General features: G+C 39.6%; 1 protein-coding gene across 50 annotated transcripts in view; it reads left to right on the top strand.

Annotated features, from left to right (window-relative positions):
* The window catches only part of DOCK10 (dedicator of cytokinesis 10), a 276,098-nt gene that overhangs the window by 98,158 nt on the left and 160,747 nt on the right, over window positions 1-17,193 (top strand). For 14 of the 50 annotated variants that reach the window (XR_014830526.1, XR_014830530.1, XM_021074817.2 and 11 more), the window contains exon 1: window positions 354-558. The exons of the other annotated variants lie outside the window; for them this stretch is intronic. Coding sequence is in view for 12 of the 14 variants with exons in the window: in XM_021074817.2 (XP_020930476.2) it covers window positions 454-558 (105 nt within the window). In the remaining 2 variants the exon portion in view is untranslated. Of the gene's footprint in view, window positions 1-353; window positions 559-17,193 lie in introns of those variants that run through there. 50 annotated transcript variants of the gene reach the window in all.

The raw sequence follows: 17,193 nt of genomic DNA, 5'->3' as shown, positions 1-17,193 counted from the left end.
ATTATTACAGTTCATTTTTGGGGTCTAGCCACAATGATACAGCTTGGATGGATGCTGCAGTGACAGATATGGCAGCCTACAGTATATCATTAGCTCTTTGATTCAGTCTCAACTGGGTTCCATGGGTGAGTTTACACTGGATGATTTATTTAACTGTGAACGATTCTCTTAAACACCCAAAGTCATTTTGTGTTTTTGTCTTGCTTTAAAGCAGGTGATTAGGGAGCACACAAGCACAAAAGCGCATCTGAACAGCTGGTAGTTGCTCACTCACAGGAAGCGGTAACTTGTCGGTTTTCTTTTCCTTTCTGTTGAGTTATGTTAATAGAGCCTGAGCATTTCCCTTTTTACCGGAGAAGAAAAATTTGCTCGGCCTTGTGAAGCTTCAGAAAGAAGAGGTGTAACGATATTGAAATTTTTAAATATTTTGCCACTCAAATAAGCAGCAATACAATGAGCTTCCGGGGAAAGGTTTTTAAACGGGATCCCAGTGAATTTTGGAAGAAGAGACGGACAGTGAGGAGAAAAAATCAAGAAGAAATCCACAGATTTAGTTCTGTAGGTATCTGAATGTTGATGTTTGCTTTCCATATTTTCTTTGGTACTTAAAAAAAAAGAAAGAAAGAAAGATTAGGTCTGGAATGGTATTCTAACAAAAGCTATGGGCAAAGTCTTAGATGGAATAAGAGTATTCACTTTGGCTCATAAATAGACTCTTTTACTTTCCTCATTATTTTTAATTACTTCCATATTTATTTTAAAATATATTGAGAGAGGTTTTAAGCAGCTAAAGCCTTACTCAGCTATTTGGAATATGGGAATTACTTTTGTCATTATTTTAAGTCATGTTGATCATTAAAACGTTACTAGAATATTCTTCTTTTTAAAGAAAAGCCTGTGACCGCCTCAGTGAAGACCCAATTAATGACTTGTGTATAGTTTTGTTTTTTTTTTAAAAAAAATTACTGCTGTATTTTTATCATGTACCAGTCATGACTTGTGTGAAAATTCTTAGAAAGAGCAACCCAAAATAGTAAAGGAAATGTAAATAAGTATTTAGTTAAATGAGCCAAGGAAGAGAGTCAAATTGTGAGTTTTAAAGTTTATTAAGTTTGGGGGAGTTCCCGTTGTTGCACGGTGGGAATGAATCCAGCTAGTATCCATGGGGATACAGGTTCAATCCCTGGCCTTGCTCGATGGGTCCGGGATCCGAGTTGCTGCAGGCTGTGGTCTAGGTCACAGATGTGGCTTGGATCCTGCCACTGCTGTAGCTGTGGAGTAGGCTGGCAAGGGTAGCTCCGATTTGACCCCTAGCCTGGGGAAAAGAAAAAAGTTTGAGTTTACTGTAAAAAATGTTTCTGCTTTATTATTATTTGTGAACAAAATGAGAGCTCTGGGGATGTGTGCTTATTGCAGAATTCTAGATTTCTATCTGTAAGAACCATGGACAGTTGAGCATCAGCGTAGGTGGCTGGAACTTCAGGGATTCACATGGGATGTAGAAGGACTTCTTTATGTGATAAATGACCACAAAGACATGATTGGGCAGCTCTTTTTACCAGAATGTATCATTTTACCTTACGGGGTGGTTCAAGTTTTTCTCCCTTTTCTTCAAGACAGGGGTTCTTAAGCTCAGTGCTGCTGTCATTCTGGGTCTGAGACTTTGTTGTCTGAGGCTGTCCTGTGTACTGCACAGTCTTTAGCCACACATATGCCTTCGCCTTCTAGATTCTGGTGGCAGACCCCCATTGTGACAAGCAAACATCTCCAAACATTCCCAGATGTCCCCTTGGGCAGAGAGGGGTTTCTCCCAGCTTGAGAACCACTGCTCTAGGGGTAATTAATTTCTCTGTTTTTTTTTTTTTTTTTGCTTTTTAGGCCCACACCTGCAGGATATGGAAGTTCACAGGCTAGGGGTCCAATCCAAGCTGCAGCTGCCAGCCTACACCACAGTCACAGCAATGTGAGATCCAAGCCGCATCTGTGACCTACACCACAGCTCACAGCAGCACCGGATCCTTAACCCACTGAGCAAGACCAGGGGTCGAACCTACATCCTCATGGATCCTAGTCTGGGTTCCTTAACCCCTGAGCCACCAAGGGAACTCCAGTAATTAATCTTTTTGTTCCCATAATTGTCTTTCATCCAGACACAGAGTAGCTTTAAAAATTATGTATATTTGATAATAACAATTGTTTATGAATAATCATTGAATGAAAATGAATAATCAAATTAAGACAGAGTCACTCAGCCTTTGATAGGCCAAAAATCAGTTACTGGAATACCCCAATTCCAGTGATTGTGATTCTCTTCGTACTTAAAATCTGTCTGGTGATAATTTACTGAGAGTAGGACTTTTGGAGGTCTGGCTTATAGGACTGATGCCTTGTGGTTGTTGGTCTCTTCCTGGGAAACATGGGCAAATGAGCCCCTCGACCTTGTTCCCAGGGAGGTTGCCCAGATTTTTGCACCCAGAGTTTCACAACAGTACGAATATGCAGAGATCAGGACCAAATTTCTTGGATTCCCTTGGCCCCAAAGGGTCTTCAGTTGTGTCTTTTCTCCCAGCCTCATAAGAGCCTCATCAGTTCTTTACCGTCTGCCTGTTGAAAGAGAATAAGTGTTTGAAAACTGGTTTGGTTGGAGATTATGTAAACCTTCTGATCAGTCCAAAAAAGCATAATTTCCCTGCTGCCTTTCTCTCAGCAGAATTTAGAAGTTGCGAAAGTTGTGTTACCTTAAGATTTCCTTCTCCTTGTGTCCACTAAAAGAGACAACACACACCGGAGAAGGACATGGCTATCTTTCGGAGACCACACACACGGTTTGGCAATAGGACAGTCCCCGGTGTCTCCCTATATAATGAAGCTAATCACTCCATGAATTATCTTAATTGAATTTGAAGGTATCGCGACTGAGAACTATGGGGAGAGCCGCCAGTGAGGACGGAGTGTTTTCCCACAGCATTCAGTGGCTGTGTCTTCACATTTAATTAAGATCATTCATACAGTGATTAGCCTTCTTCTCTGGCAGCCTCTGGGGACTCCCTGCTGCTGTTGCCTGCTTTTGGTCTTCCTGAGATAGGCCTATCTTCTTTCACAGGTGGCCTCTTCTATGGCGTAGGGGATCGCTCAGCCCATCCAGAGATGTGGTTTTCATTTTGGAACAAAAGAGATCCCAAGAAAGTGAAGCATGTAATGAGAGCATTCCAACTCTCTCATCCACCTTCTGGGTGACCTTGGGCAGGTTCCGTAATTCACTCCGAGCTCCAGTTGCCCCTTCCATGAAATGTTCCCAACAATAGTCACCCTCTCTGAAGAGTGCTCATTGGAATTCATTTGGATCGTGTGCATTCTGAACATGATTTGAACACTGTGAAAAGTTAGGAGTTGTAAAAGTATTAATAAGACGGAGTAAAATATCTCCATTTCCAAGGGCACAGGGGCAGAGGACAGAATTGTAGAGCGAGATTGTCTTTTCAGTGACTATGACATTGGAGCCACTGGGCTATTAGTGACACCTTTCTCCTGGGAACCTTTTTCAGTGATAGAGCCACTCAGTAGACAAAATTCTGAATTGCATCAGGTCAAGTGTTCAGGGGGTCTCAGATCACTCTAGGTGTCGAAGGGGTTTATCTAAGAAATGCCACTTCTCACCCCACCCCACAGCAAAGCCCAGTTTAGCTGAAGTCCACCCAAAACCAGATTGCACTTTCCTCAGTACACTCATCTAAGCTTTTTAAAAGCTAAACCAACACCTCTCGACTGGCTTCCAAGATGACTTGATAAGTCATAAAGGAAAAGCAATTCAGGTGAGAAAATGTCCAACTAATAAAGACAAGGCTTAAAGTTAGGTCAGAGAATAAAACAATGATTTATTTCCAAATTCTAAATCTATCCCCATATTGTTGTGAAAAGAGAAATAATGATCCCTGGAAATAAAGACCATAGATTGTGTTTTTATAATGATCCTATGGATTTTGAATTCAACGAACCCGTCATTGCTCTTAGACGGATTTGGAAATGGCTTTGCTTCATAGTAGTCTAGACTACTTAACCAGAAGTCTGTGACTTTCTAAATGGTATACAACTCAAGCTTAATATTCTCATGACCCAGATTGACAATTGTGTTTGTTCTGTTTTCCTCACATGGTGTTTGAAGCTGTGTGGTTAACTTTCTTGGAATTTTTAACTGTTTTCAAAGTTTCCTTTATCAACCCAGTTTTCATGTGTATTGTCCAAGAAATCCCTTTACATGTTTTAGTCCACTTAGCACAGACAACATGCCATAGGAGACGATGCAACTGTATGAGAAGAGAAGTTCAAGGAAAATGAAACTTACTTAAATCATCAAGTAGAACTACTTCCCCTGGTTTTTGAAATGCGTGTGGTGTTCTGTAGTTGAAGGTTTTCTTTTTAACTGTCTTTCTATTTTTATTTTTTCTTATTTTATCCAATCATTCAGTATGATCTCTGGCACATAGTACGGAAGTTAATACAAACATAGTTTCCTTCCTAAGTTGCATATCCTAATTTGGAAAGAGTAAATACACTGTTAGGTTGAATTATGATATCAATCATCTGTACTGTAAGAAAAAGTGCAAAATTTATTTAAGTAAATGGGGAGATATTATTTTTAAGCTGTTACTGACTTGTGGAAAATTAACCCGCAGAATTTCAAAGCGTTTGAAAAACTGGATACAAATGAAAATTCCTCTTCCTCTTTAGGAATAGCCGACGAGAACTTTAATAGGAAATTGAAATGTATAGAAAACTATACACGGAGGATATAATCTGAAGAACATGTCTCCCATATACATTATTTTATAAAATATTTTGTGCGTTGTCTTTCAAGTCTGTTTTGTTATCTGCTCTTCCATGTTAATGTGGACAGCATCTGTCTCTGTTCATCTGTGCTTCCTTGCCTCCCAATACTCTGTTTTACTGTTACCTATTTAGGCCCTTTTATAATGAACCAGGTCACTGAAAGGAAGCACAGGTTGGGGGTCCAAGGAACCGGGATGATGGTGTCAGGAAATGATGAAGTAAGACTGAATCAGGTTTGAAATCCAGTGTAAACAAGGATGCAAGCTATAAATGGACAAGGTGGAAGAAAGCAGAGAAACGGGAATAAACGGGGAGGGGGCGAGGATTGAATTCAATCCAGACCGCAGAAATGGAGAAGTATAAATTGAAACTGGATCTGAGGATACTTCTGGAAGCTGTAGCAATAGGGAGCAGCTAGCCTCAGGTGCTATTGTATTGAGACTGGATAAGCAATGATGTCCTACTGTAGAGCACAGGGAACTATATCCAATCTCTTGGGCCAGAACATGATGGAAGATAGTGTGAGAAAAATGTCTGACTGGGTCACTATGCTGTACAGCAAAAATTGACACAAGACTGTAAATCAACTATAATAAAAAGTATTTTTAATGGACTTCGGGGAGAGGTACCTGCAGTTTATGATCTAACTGAAGGTATCTGAAGAATGACCTCACTTTCCTTGAGGCTGAATGCTCAGAGAGAGAAGAATTAAACCTGGAGAGAGGAAAGGTAGAGGAACAGAGCTTAACTCCATGGCTGCTCTTTATAACTATCTGAGCAGGAGCTGGACCATTTGTCAGAGGTGGGAAGGGGCACAGTGGACAGCAAGTAACATCGTGATCCCCACCCCCCCAAATTCTTTCATTTCCCAGATGGCGACAGCAGTACAAAACTTTCTCAATGGAGAGATTCCTTCCATTGCTGGCAGTTTCCACTGTGGTTCTTGACACAAATGTTATCTAGTGTTCTCAGTTGGAAAAACTTGGTTTCTCACCTGTCTTTCTCTTTCTTGTGTGTCTCCTTTACTCCTCATCCAGAACAGTCATTTCTGACATTTCTGGTCACCAAATGTGTGGAGGGTTTTTTTTCCCCCACACTAAGAAATGCTCTCTGACACCAGCTGGGTATCCTTAATTTAACTTAGTTCTAACACTAGCTACCTGGAGATCGAGTTATATCTCACAGGTTAAGGGCTCCATCCTGTAAGACTGCCCCTCACTCCATTTCAGATGCCTATCACATGTCCAGGTTATCACCTAGAATTCTGACCAACTGGCTAGAAATCTAGCCTCCCTCTCCTGGGACTTCAGACGCCAATTGTATGCCCAGGTTGTTACCTGTACTTCTGATTAAACTGGCTGTAAATATAGGTTCCCATGACCCCCTTCTTGGACTTGACTAATTTGCCAGAGCAGCTCACAGAACTCATAGAAGTGTTTTTCTTACTAGAGCCACTGGTTTATTATAAAAGGATGTATCTTGGGAACAGCCAAATGGAAGAGATGTGTAGGGCAAGGTTTAGAGAAAGAAGGCTAGTCTCACCCAGATCTCCACCTGTTCGCCAACCCAGAAGCTCTCCAAACCCCATCCTTTGGGGTTTTTATAAAGTCTCCATTACACAGGATGATGGATTAAATCATTGGCCATTAGAGATTGATTCAACCTCAAACTTCTCTTTATCACCTCTCCAGAGGTCAGAGAAGTGGGACTGAAAAGTCCACCTCCCTAAACATATAGTTGATCCTCCTGGAAACTGGCTCCCATCCTTTGGTGCTGTCCAAAAGTCATCTTATTAATATAAAAGATGCCTTTATCACGCTCTTCACTTAGGAAATCCTAAGGACTTTAAGAGCTCTATCCCAGAAATGGGAATGAAGGCCAAATTCATATTTTTTATTGTAAATCACAATATCACACATTCATTATATAGTTCCTTCATATACTTTTTCCTCTCCCCTCCTTCATTCTCCTTGCCATCTTATAAATATGTTTGTCCTCTGTCCTTACTGCTTCCTTTCCTGAGATGCCCAGGGACCTCACACCAGCCCCTAGCCTTCTAACTTCCCTCCTTGCAGAAACTCACAAAGGGTCCAGGAACAGTACTCAAACTACAGTTCTATTTTAGAATCTGCCCAATAGCTTTCCTCCTTGCAAAGCTATGACCTTGGCTGGTAGAATAGAATGGAGTGGACCAAAGGCTTCATGCCAAGCTGGACTGAAATATCAGTTCTTCCATCATGTTGCTGAGCAAGAGCTCAGAATCCAAGTTTCTTCATTTGTAAAATAAAGCAGTGATGATCTCTTCTAGGCTTGATATGAATATTCAATGAGAGAAAGTATTACATACTTATTATAGGCCTTGTCATTTGATCATGATAATAATAGAAAAATTAAAACTATCATTAGCATATATTGGGTAAATGATAAAAAATGGTATGTCTAAAGTTATTGTCAGTATTAAATTGTTTGATGTGACTATGTCCTTGTCTTTTCTTTTTGTGTTTTTTTTTTCATGTTTTAATAAAACTTTATTTACAAAAACAAATGGTGGGCCAGATGGGTACATGAGCTGTAGTTTGCCACCTTCTGCTTTAGAAGGTCAAAGAGCATTCTTTTTATCCTTGATATTTTGAAATTTCCTAATGGATGACCTATAGATTGCTCCTTTTTTTCATTGATTACGTTAACTACCTGGTGAACACTTCAATTCTGATATTCATGTCTTTTGTGACTATACTATTTCATAGTGAAAATGTATGAGTTGGTTTTACTTATTTTTTAATTTTTAAATTATAGTTGAATTACAATGTTCTGGCAATTTCTACTCTACAGCAAAGTGACCCAGTCATACATACATATATGTATGTGCACATATTGTTTTTCTCATATTATTTTCTATCATGTTCTATCACAAGTGGTTGGACATAGTTCCCTGTGCAGTACAGTAGGACCTCATGCTTATCCATTCTAAATGTACAATTGGTTTTACTATAACAAATATAGCAAATATTTTCCCTCGAAATGAAAATGGCAGGATAAAGGAAGGTGATACAGGGCTAGCAGTGGCTTTGAGACACCTGATCGGTTGTCTCTGATACAGCATCCAGTGCAACCAGGCACCTACCATAGAAAGCAAAATATAGTTTGAGACAACATCAGCAATGAAAACAAATTTGGAAATAAACTTATTTCTTGGCCCCAGCTGTTCTGGTAACTTAAGAGAGGGATATTTGAGTGGATTATGCTTGGTGGAAAATTAGAGATGACGTCTACACTGATTTTATCACCTTGGAAAACCGAGAAGGTACATGTCCCCCATTCTCTGGATGCATGATGTCTGATGTAAGTTTTATGCAATAAGGACAATGGAATTCATCAGTAATATATGAGTTTACCAAACCCACATTCTCTACTTCAAAGAGCCAGTGGCCATATGAGAGGTTCTCTTTTCAGATGTTTCAAATCCAAGCAAAGATAAGTTGAGGAAATAACAGTCCCTTATTTTAGCTGCTGTTTCTTGTATTATATCGTATTAGATTTCTTTATTTGCAAGAAGAGGAAACCTACTCTGGTAAACAGGCATAGTCCAGAGAAGGGAACAGAAAGAAGAATGGAGAGACGGTCTGGGCAAAGAACAGGAATGGACTTAGAATAGCTCGGGGCAGTGGAAAACAGGGTGGTCTTAGTGTTTGGAACTAATGGACTGTCATGTGGGATTTTGGCATCTTTCCTTCAAGATTCAGTGTCCTGGAGGGAGGTATTGAATGGACTGGGGTCACATGCTATTGACCACAGAAAAACAGGACTCTTTTGATTATCAGATCCTCCAAGACTGCTCTTTATGAGAAAGGAGAGAAAAGTCCTCAGACGGAAATTAAATGCTAGTACTAAAAGAAAGCAAGAGGGATGATGCTTAGACCAAAAAACAGCAAACGTCCACTATACAAATTCAATTTCAAGTCACCAGAGGTTAAGAAAGGAAATAAAAGAATGAGCTGACTATCACTATGGGAAGATTTATTGAAAATGCATAATTCACATTGTTGACAGAACTATTTATATTCATTTATTTGTGACATGTATGTGCTTGTACACACACACACATCCTCACATTTGACCTGTTAGTTCATCTGTGTGAATGTTGAAGTACTAAAATAGTATCAGAGTTGAAGCTGGTGGCAGCTGTCATCACAGACTTCATATAAATTAATCTAAAAACCCAGCAGTTGGCTCTACAGCAGTCATTTCCCTGGTGTCAGGCAGACTTGTAATTGGGTTGTGATGTATTTTTAATGATATTTATTATCTTTCAAGTGTTTCTAGAAAACTAAATGAGACATGTAATTTAATTTGATTCAGATCTTCTTGGATATTTTCTACTTCTTCATGAGCACCCGTGTTAGGCAAAGCGGCAGACACTTTTTTTTTCATTTGCTAAACAAAAATGAGTGAATTTTTGACACGCTCCTAAGAGATGCATGTGGTCATATTGCCTTAAAAAAGAGAATAAGACTGAAAATATTTAAATTCAATTTGAAAGTACACCTTACATCGTAGATCCTGTAAAGCTCTTTGGATCCTTGATTTTCCTAATGAAATAAAGGATTAATAACATAGGATATCCTTATTTTTCTAACTTTAATGTTTGTGTTGGATATGGTGGCTAATTATCCTTAAGGTTTGCAAAGAACTTTATAATTTTCTGAGTTTAACCTGCTTTATTTCCCTGAAATGGACTGAGACATTTAAAGAGTTACTACTTGCTGATTTCTTCCAAGATCTATGTCCATTTTTGTTACCAGGGGAACTGTTTCCAAATTCAGCTTAATCTGAGCTTGCCCAGCTGTACAGTTCTTAACTTTGATTTAGCTGGTGTTTTTCCATTCTCATGAAATTGTGTGGTTGAAGCCAGAGAGAAGGTTAAAGGGTCAGCATAAGATGGCTTATTCCTTACTTAATCATTTCCTTTTTGGTAAGAAAAATCTCCTCTTGCTTTCTGAAGCTCACACATTTGAGAGGTTGTCCAGTGGAACTCCCTTTGATGAAAGGCTGAATTAAATCTGTCACACGACCACAGGCTGACAGCTGTGGCAATGGATCCAGCTGTACCAGCTCTCTGCAATTTTCTTGTTTGTTTTAAACACAAATAGTGTGGACGTTGGTTCCGTTCCAGTTGTGCTGAGGCCAAAGGGTCCTGGAAAAAGTTAAGGTCTAAAGAATCCATGTGTCAGTTAGACCTTTCATTTCCTTTAAGAGATTGAATCAGTTATCTTGATAACACTGAAATTAATTAACAGCTGGGTTGTTTCTTATTTGTTTTGCAGATGTCAAGATTGGTGTTTTTTAAGAGTCTGTCTAAAGACTCTCACTGTTAAGCTATCTGTTTGTCTCTATGTCATGATGTGAAGAGAATATTTAAATAATTGGCATGCCGTGCCCTACTAGAGCCTTCTGTATTGGTCCTGAAATAAATACCTATTTTTGTTTGTTTTTTTGGGTCATTAGCCAAGATTAATAGTTTTGTCGGCTGACAGGCACTCGAATATAGAATTAATTCTGTTATGAATACTCAAGTTAGAATAAAGATTTAGATCTCTGAAAGCAACAAGGGCGATTGAGGATGACTGAGGAAGTCTCATCTAGCATTCCAGGGGGCACTACCTGTCACAGAAAAAAATACAGAACATCTCAAAAGTGGAAGGGGGGAACTCTGCATAATAAAGCTTCTTGAAAAGACCAGATTTTTTGGAAAAAGAGAACCAAGAGCAACTAGTTCTGATCAACAAGCTATTGTAAACCTGCCAGTGAGTAACCAAGGCTTGGCTCCCTAATTTTTTTTTTTGGCCACGCCCACAGCATGTGGAAATTGCAGGGCCAGGACTTGAACCAGCACCACAGCAATGCCAACACCATTGAGCTGCCAGGGAACTCCTTAGTTCTCTAATTATACTTAACATTTACGGCATACATATGTGGCCCCAGTGATTGTTCCCCATTCCTCATCCCATCAAACCCTTCTCCTGATCAGTCCTTAGCAATCTTATTAACTCCCAATCACTAACCAACTTGACTTGCGCGTGTGTAGGTCAGAGCCACAGACAGAAATTCCAAGTGTCTATAACTTTAGTAATTGTGTAGATATTTATTTTGGCTAAAGCTAATGCGTTCTCTACTGATCCAATCCTAAATTTAATCCCCCCCCCTTTTTTTATCTGAAAGTATAAATACAGGAAAATATTTTCTAGGCTGGTTTCTCAGGGAAAATAAAAGGCAGAATATCAAAGATCCTCTCATTTCCTGATATACATAATTATATGTATTGTAGGAAAACTGTCTTCCTTCTTCCTACAGGGCATGGAGCAGCCTGCCTGACTCCATTCAAGAGATAAACAGAGGGGGGATGGCCCTTTTTTAACTTGCAGTGCTTTTCCTTAGTTATCTTTCTGGCCTCCTTAAAACATGTCTTAAAAGCATGTAGGATGGTTTCTGGTACAGGAAGACTCTCGACTCGTGGGTTGGATTGACTAGTTGGACTTGGCGTTGGGATACATTTTTGGGTAAACTTGTGGTAGTTTTCAGTTGTTTTCAACTAAAGCGAAATCTCTATTTGTTCAGCATTTGGTGGTTCACTCTTCACCCACACATACTTCTTCTCTTTGATCCTTAGAACAACAGTGCTCTAAGCAGGAAGCTGCCCTTTGATACATTTGAGTCAACTCACCAAGTCACAGTTGAAAGACCTGCCCAAGTTACCTAGTTGGGAGGTGAAAGACTCTGGACTTTCAACTAGAGATTCTTAGACTTCTAATGCTTAGCAAGAGTGGCCAATGCACAGAGGTACCTAAATACCTTATTAGATGATCCCTACAAAGCTCAAAATAATTTTGTTAATCAACTGCTAATTATTCTTCCTTTTTTTTTTTTTTTTTGCTGACATTAGCTTCTAGAACCACATACATAATCAGTAATTATTTTCCCTGATCTCCTTTCCTTTATCTTTTCAAATTACTTGGAATTTTTGGTTCACTTTCCATGTTGCTTTACTAGGTTCCCTCTCTGGTGGATTTTCAAAGGATAAACAATTTAAAAACCAGCCCACTCTCCAGTGTTTCCATGGGGGCACCAGAGTGTTGAAAGACCAAGTTGATTTTTCATCATGAGAAAGAAATATGTATTCAATACAGAAAATTTGGAAAATCTAAAAATTCAAAACAGCAAAATCATAAAAGTGATAGTCCCATCTGAATATAATTGATAATATGGGGATATATATTTCTAATTATTTTCTTTAAATTTTTAAAGTTTGGTGCAGTTATTCAGCATGCAATATTTATTCCCACTTATACTTAACAATAATACATAAGAGATTTCACTTGTTATTGCAAATGTAAAAACAGCTAAGAGCATGTATTCTTTCTTGGAATGGATGTGCCATAATTACCTTAGTGTTCTTTATCTTTAATAATTTATCATTTCCCATTTTCAGCTGTACTTGTCTTCCAAGCCTTAAGACCCCTCAGAGATCTAGGTATTCTGGACTCAAGTACTTATGTCATAAAACATGTGAGTCTAGAACCACTGTCAGGATGAATTTGACCTCCTTTCCTTCTTCCTTTCCTTGCCTTTCCTTCTTTAGTGATGCTTGCCATCTTGATCATGGATCCCAACCTGCTCGAGTTTTCCTACAAAAGCCAGGCACATGCAAACTTATTCGTTAACCAACTTTACTGAATATTGGAAGAATTATAAGGAGGAATCATGGCATATACCACACAATTATTCATTGATTTTTTTTCCAACCCCTATCCTATTTTTGATGTCCTTACCAAAGCCCCTTATAGCACTAAGCCTTTATCCACTACACATGGTGCTTAGAAATATAAATTGCTTTTTGTGAGCAACAGCTCTGCTATATTCACTTTTTAGAGATAACTTCCACCAACCTGCCTGCCTTTCTTATCCCTCTTGGATTAAAGTGAATGTATTTTCTCCATCTTGTTGCAAAGATAATGTCACAAAGATCCCCTTGTATACATCTTGGATTATACGTAATTGTTTCTTTAAAATAGAGTCCCAAAAAAGGCGTTCCTAGAGGAAAGGATATAAACTTATTTACTCAGCAAATATTTATTGAGCACCCACTGTTTGCTCTTTGTACACATTACATTTACAATACAAGTGCTTTAAATCGGTGACTAGTGAACATTTAAAACTCACAGCCTTTGTCCACTTAACACAGAAGGAGTAATGGAGGTGAGTGTTGTTCTACGAGCATAACAAATATTACCTCCTTTAATCCTATGATGTAGCGCCTACTGATATGTCCATTTTACAGATGGGGAGACTAAGGCACAGAGATTCTAACTAACACTCCCCAAGTTCCATGGCCCATAAGTGGCAATGCCAGGACTGGGATCCCAGGAATCATGGTTCTAGAGTGCATGTTACACTCTCTGTTGCATCTCAACATAGAAAACCTATAATCACACTTCCCTAAAACAAGGCTGTGTGTTCTAGATTATTTTTCTTAGATTCTGGAGAGAGGACTGGGTTGATCATTTCGTCATTTGAATTTTTCAGTGTTATATACTGCAAATGCTTAGATCTTCAGTGACATTTCTAGACCATTTGATTTTGAATTATACTAAGGAAAATAATTCAGGTCTTTGTGATGGAATACTGTGTTCCTGAAATTATAATATTTGGCTAAAGCCAATCGGCTTGCATCAGACCCATTAAATGATTCCTGGCAGCCCTGGTTGTTACCAAGATGGCAGGTTCACCAACTCCAGGGCTTAGACTTGGAAGAAAGCATTCATTTTTGTGACAGGAGCCCATTCTTCTGCTGTGAGGTCGAATTGGAAGGGAGCCGTGGATTTGGGGGAGTATATCAAACAAATGTCTTAATATTATATAAGAAGAATAGCCCTGTTACCACCATGGTGCAGCACCAGCCTTGCTGCATGGTAACTCGCATTGGTGGCTGTCTTTTCCCATGCCTGCCGTGATTGTAGAACAGCTAATGAAATTCATTACTCATTTGAGAGAAAAAGAGTAAAAGTAAAATGCACTATAAAAATCCAATTCAATTCAGAGTAATCTTGGCATATGCCTTCTCCCAGTTGGTGCATTTCCAAAAAGAAAGAAGCACATTAAATCCAGGAGGGACAACCCAACCATTGTAAAGCTGTAAATCAATGCTGCTCAGTTCCCAGTGTCTCTGTAAGGAGCAGTAATGAGAAATTAACCGATCCCATCATCCTTGTATACATCTGTCTCTTTGACCAAAACATGGAGCAAACAGCTCTCTTGCTCCAGAGAGAACCACTGGTTGCACAGCCTAGATTCTCACCATCACTGATACATAAAGCATCCTTGACAAGCTTCGCCAAATCTTAGGTTTCTGGGTACTGTGGAAGGTATCACTGTTATTTTTATTTATAAACCTCATGTTCAGAGTTATGAAACACTGGCTATCTTGAATGTTGCACATTGATTAACAAATTCCCTGGAAAAATTGAACTTTACTTACCTCCCAGAAGTTAAAACTTAATAACTTCTATGAAGCAGATCTGCTAGGTTTTGTAGCCCCATATCAAAATAATCTCAGTGCAACATTTTAAGCAGGAAAGGCTTCATAAATGTCATTCATTAATCAGCTTGTATGTCATGGCCTGAAGTGAGTAAACAGATATATACTGTCCAACAGATGCTTATAGGCTAAGCCATTGATTGACTATATCAAAGTGAGTTTAGGATTTAATCTGCTTATGGTTTTATTAACAACCAGTGACTTGTGAGCGCTGATTTTCCTATGGTACTAATTTAGGTGGGATTAATTTTGGGTGGCATTTGGACCCTCGTCAAAATAAGTAGATACACACATAAATAAATGATCTTCTTGGAAAGTCTCCTTGATTTGGGGTTATTTATTAATGCTCATGTTTCAACTGATGGGAGATCAAATTAAAATGACAGTGAGAACAAGATTGTAGAAAACCTTTTAAGACGTCCTAATGCCATTTGCCTTTCAACCTATAAATCACAAGGCACACCACGCCGCGCTCTCATACACCTATTCATGTTGGTGTGAAGAACGGGGAGAAAAGCGAAAGTGTTAGTAGTTGCATCTCTTTAGCTGTTGGTAGAAAGACATCGTATGCTTGAGCCGAAGATGCAGTGAGGGAAAGGGGTGTAACCAGCCAACCCAGTGGCAGAGTTAAGAGCTTCCCTCTGGTTCTGTTTCATTTGCTATGTTTTGTACACAAACACAATATTAGAGGGAGAAGAAAAGAGGTGCCAGAATAAGCCAGGGGGTTCAGACTTGAAGGTTTATTGGAGCCTGGTGATAATAAAAAATGTGACATTGCAGGGTAAGAGGTAATAGGCCACTGAGGTGTGTCGCTGCACAGGAGTGCAATACCACTACGCAAAGACAGTCAAAGCCAACTAAAAATATATTGAGTGTTTGAGCCAACTCAAACATCTGGAACCTGCATTTGCCTCTTGAGCTAGCAGTTTGTGCTCCTTGGAATCAGTCTTTGCCTGGGAAAATAGGAGATTGAAACTTAAAATAAGTCCAAAGTATTTATTTATTTATTTTTCTTATTTGGCCACTCCTGCGGCATATGGAAGTTTTTGGGCCAGGGATTGAATCCCAGCTGGAGCCACGGCAATGCTGGATCCTTAACCCACTGCACCAGGCTGAGGATTGAATTGGCGTCTACACAGAGACAAGCTGTATCATGAACTCACTGCACCACAACAGGAACTCATGAGTCTGAAATAGAATAATCATATCAGAAGGCCCAGGGAAGGGATGCAAGAAAGACTTTTAATAATTACCCATCACGGGAGTTCCTGTCGTGGCGCAGTGGTTAACGAATCTGACTAGGAACCATGAGGTTGCAGGTTCAGTCCCTGCCCTTGCTCAGTGGGTTAAGGATCCGGCGTTGCTGTGAGCTGTGGTGTAGGCCGGTGTCTACAGCTCCGATTGGACCCCTAGCCTGGGAACCTCCATATGCCGCTGGAGCAGCCCAAGAAATAGCAAAAAAAGACAAAAAAAAAAAAAAAAATTACCCATCATGCAGCAGTGTCTCTGTATCTTCTACTTCAAAGTATTGAACAATCCCCAGCTTTCACTAAGCAGATTATGATGGACAACTAGATTTTGTCTTTTCTCCAAATATTACATGGAGTCCTCTACTTTTATTTGCAAAATCTAGCAATTTTACTTGAAGGGCCCTTCCACAGAGAGTATTCACCTTTCAGGGTCCTCAGTTTACTTACATATCTGTAAAATGGGGTTTGTTTTGTCTTGTTTTAATGCATAAAGTGCATGAAAAGCCTTATTGTTGGCCTGCTGTGTTACACTTTGCTCTGTTTTTTATATTTGGAAAAAATGTTGCTACTCAAGGAGCCCATTAGCAATTATTAAAATGTCAGTAAAAGTTTCTGGAGCTTTACCAGCAGAGATCTTTCAAAAAAGGCCTTAGAAAGCGGAGCTAAATCTATGTGCCTTGCAGGGTGGGGAGGGGCAGGATTGGTAGGAAAGTCTCTGTTGATGTTATTGACATGAACAAGAAAAAAAAAATTCTTTTCCCATTTAGGAGATCTCTTTAACGTGCAGATTTTTTTTTTTTTTTTTTGTCTTTGTAGAGCCGCACGGGAAGCAAATGGAGGTTCCCAGGTTAGGGCTCAAATTGGAGCTGCAGCGGCTGGCCTACACCACAGCCACAGCAACACAGGATCCAAGCCACGTCTCCGACCAACAGCACAGCTCACAACAACGCCAGATCCCTAATCCATTGAGCGAGGCCAGGGATCAAGCCAGCGTCCTCATGGACACTGGTCAGATTCGTTTCCACTGAGCCACGACAGGAACTCCATAGCGTGCAGATTTCATGGGACCACTCCACTTCCAGGAGCCCCAGATGATCCAAAGAACTATCCTTTTTTATTGAGGATGCACGGATGCTTCATCCAAGGGCTAAGGGAATTCAGATTGCATCTTCAATTTTTTGTTTTGTAATATTTCATTCTTTACTTTGGGCTCCATCTTTTACACTTTGTGTGAGTGCAGTTTGGAGTAAAGATACCAACCATAAATTGAAACACCCACCCTCTCCCACTGGCATTTATTTTGGGAAGTGCCTTTCCTCTTGGCTTCCGCACTTTAATGTGGTATGATTATCTGGCTATTTTCTCACACCCTTCTCCATTTTCACCACACTGTGTCTGTAAGCATTGTGTTGTTCGATTCTTGGAGAGAATCATCCTGCTTCTGTCTATAGCAGCAAAGAGGCTTAGAGCCAAGCAATTAATCCTGACACAGGATCCATGTATCAGTGACGACTAAGACAGTCT

This window comes from Sus scrofa, chromosome 15, assembly GCF_054392235.1.
Source record: "Sus scrofa isolate SSC_HxYL_T2T_F1_AM1 chromosome 15, Sscrofa_HxYL_maternal_Yorkshire_Landrace_v2.0, whole genome shotgun sequence".
NCBI lineage: Eukaryota > Metazoa > Chordata > Mammalia > Artiodactyla > Suidae > Sus > Sus scrofa.
The sequence above is the reverse complement of the archived record's forward strand: the minus strand, read 5'-3'. Positions and strand labels throughout refer to the sequence as shown.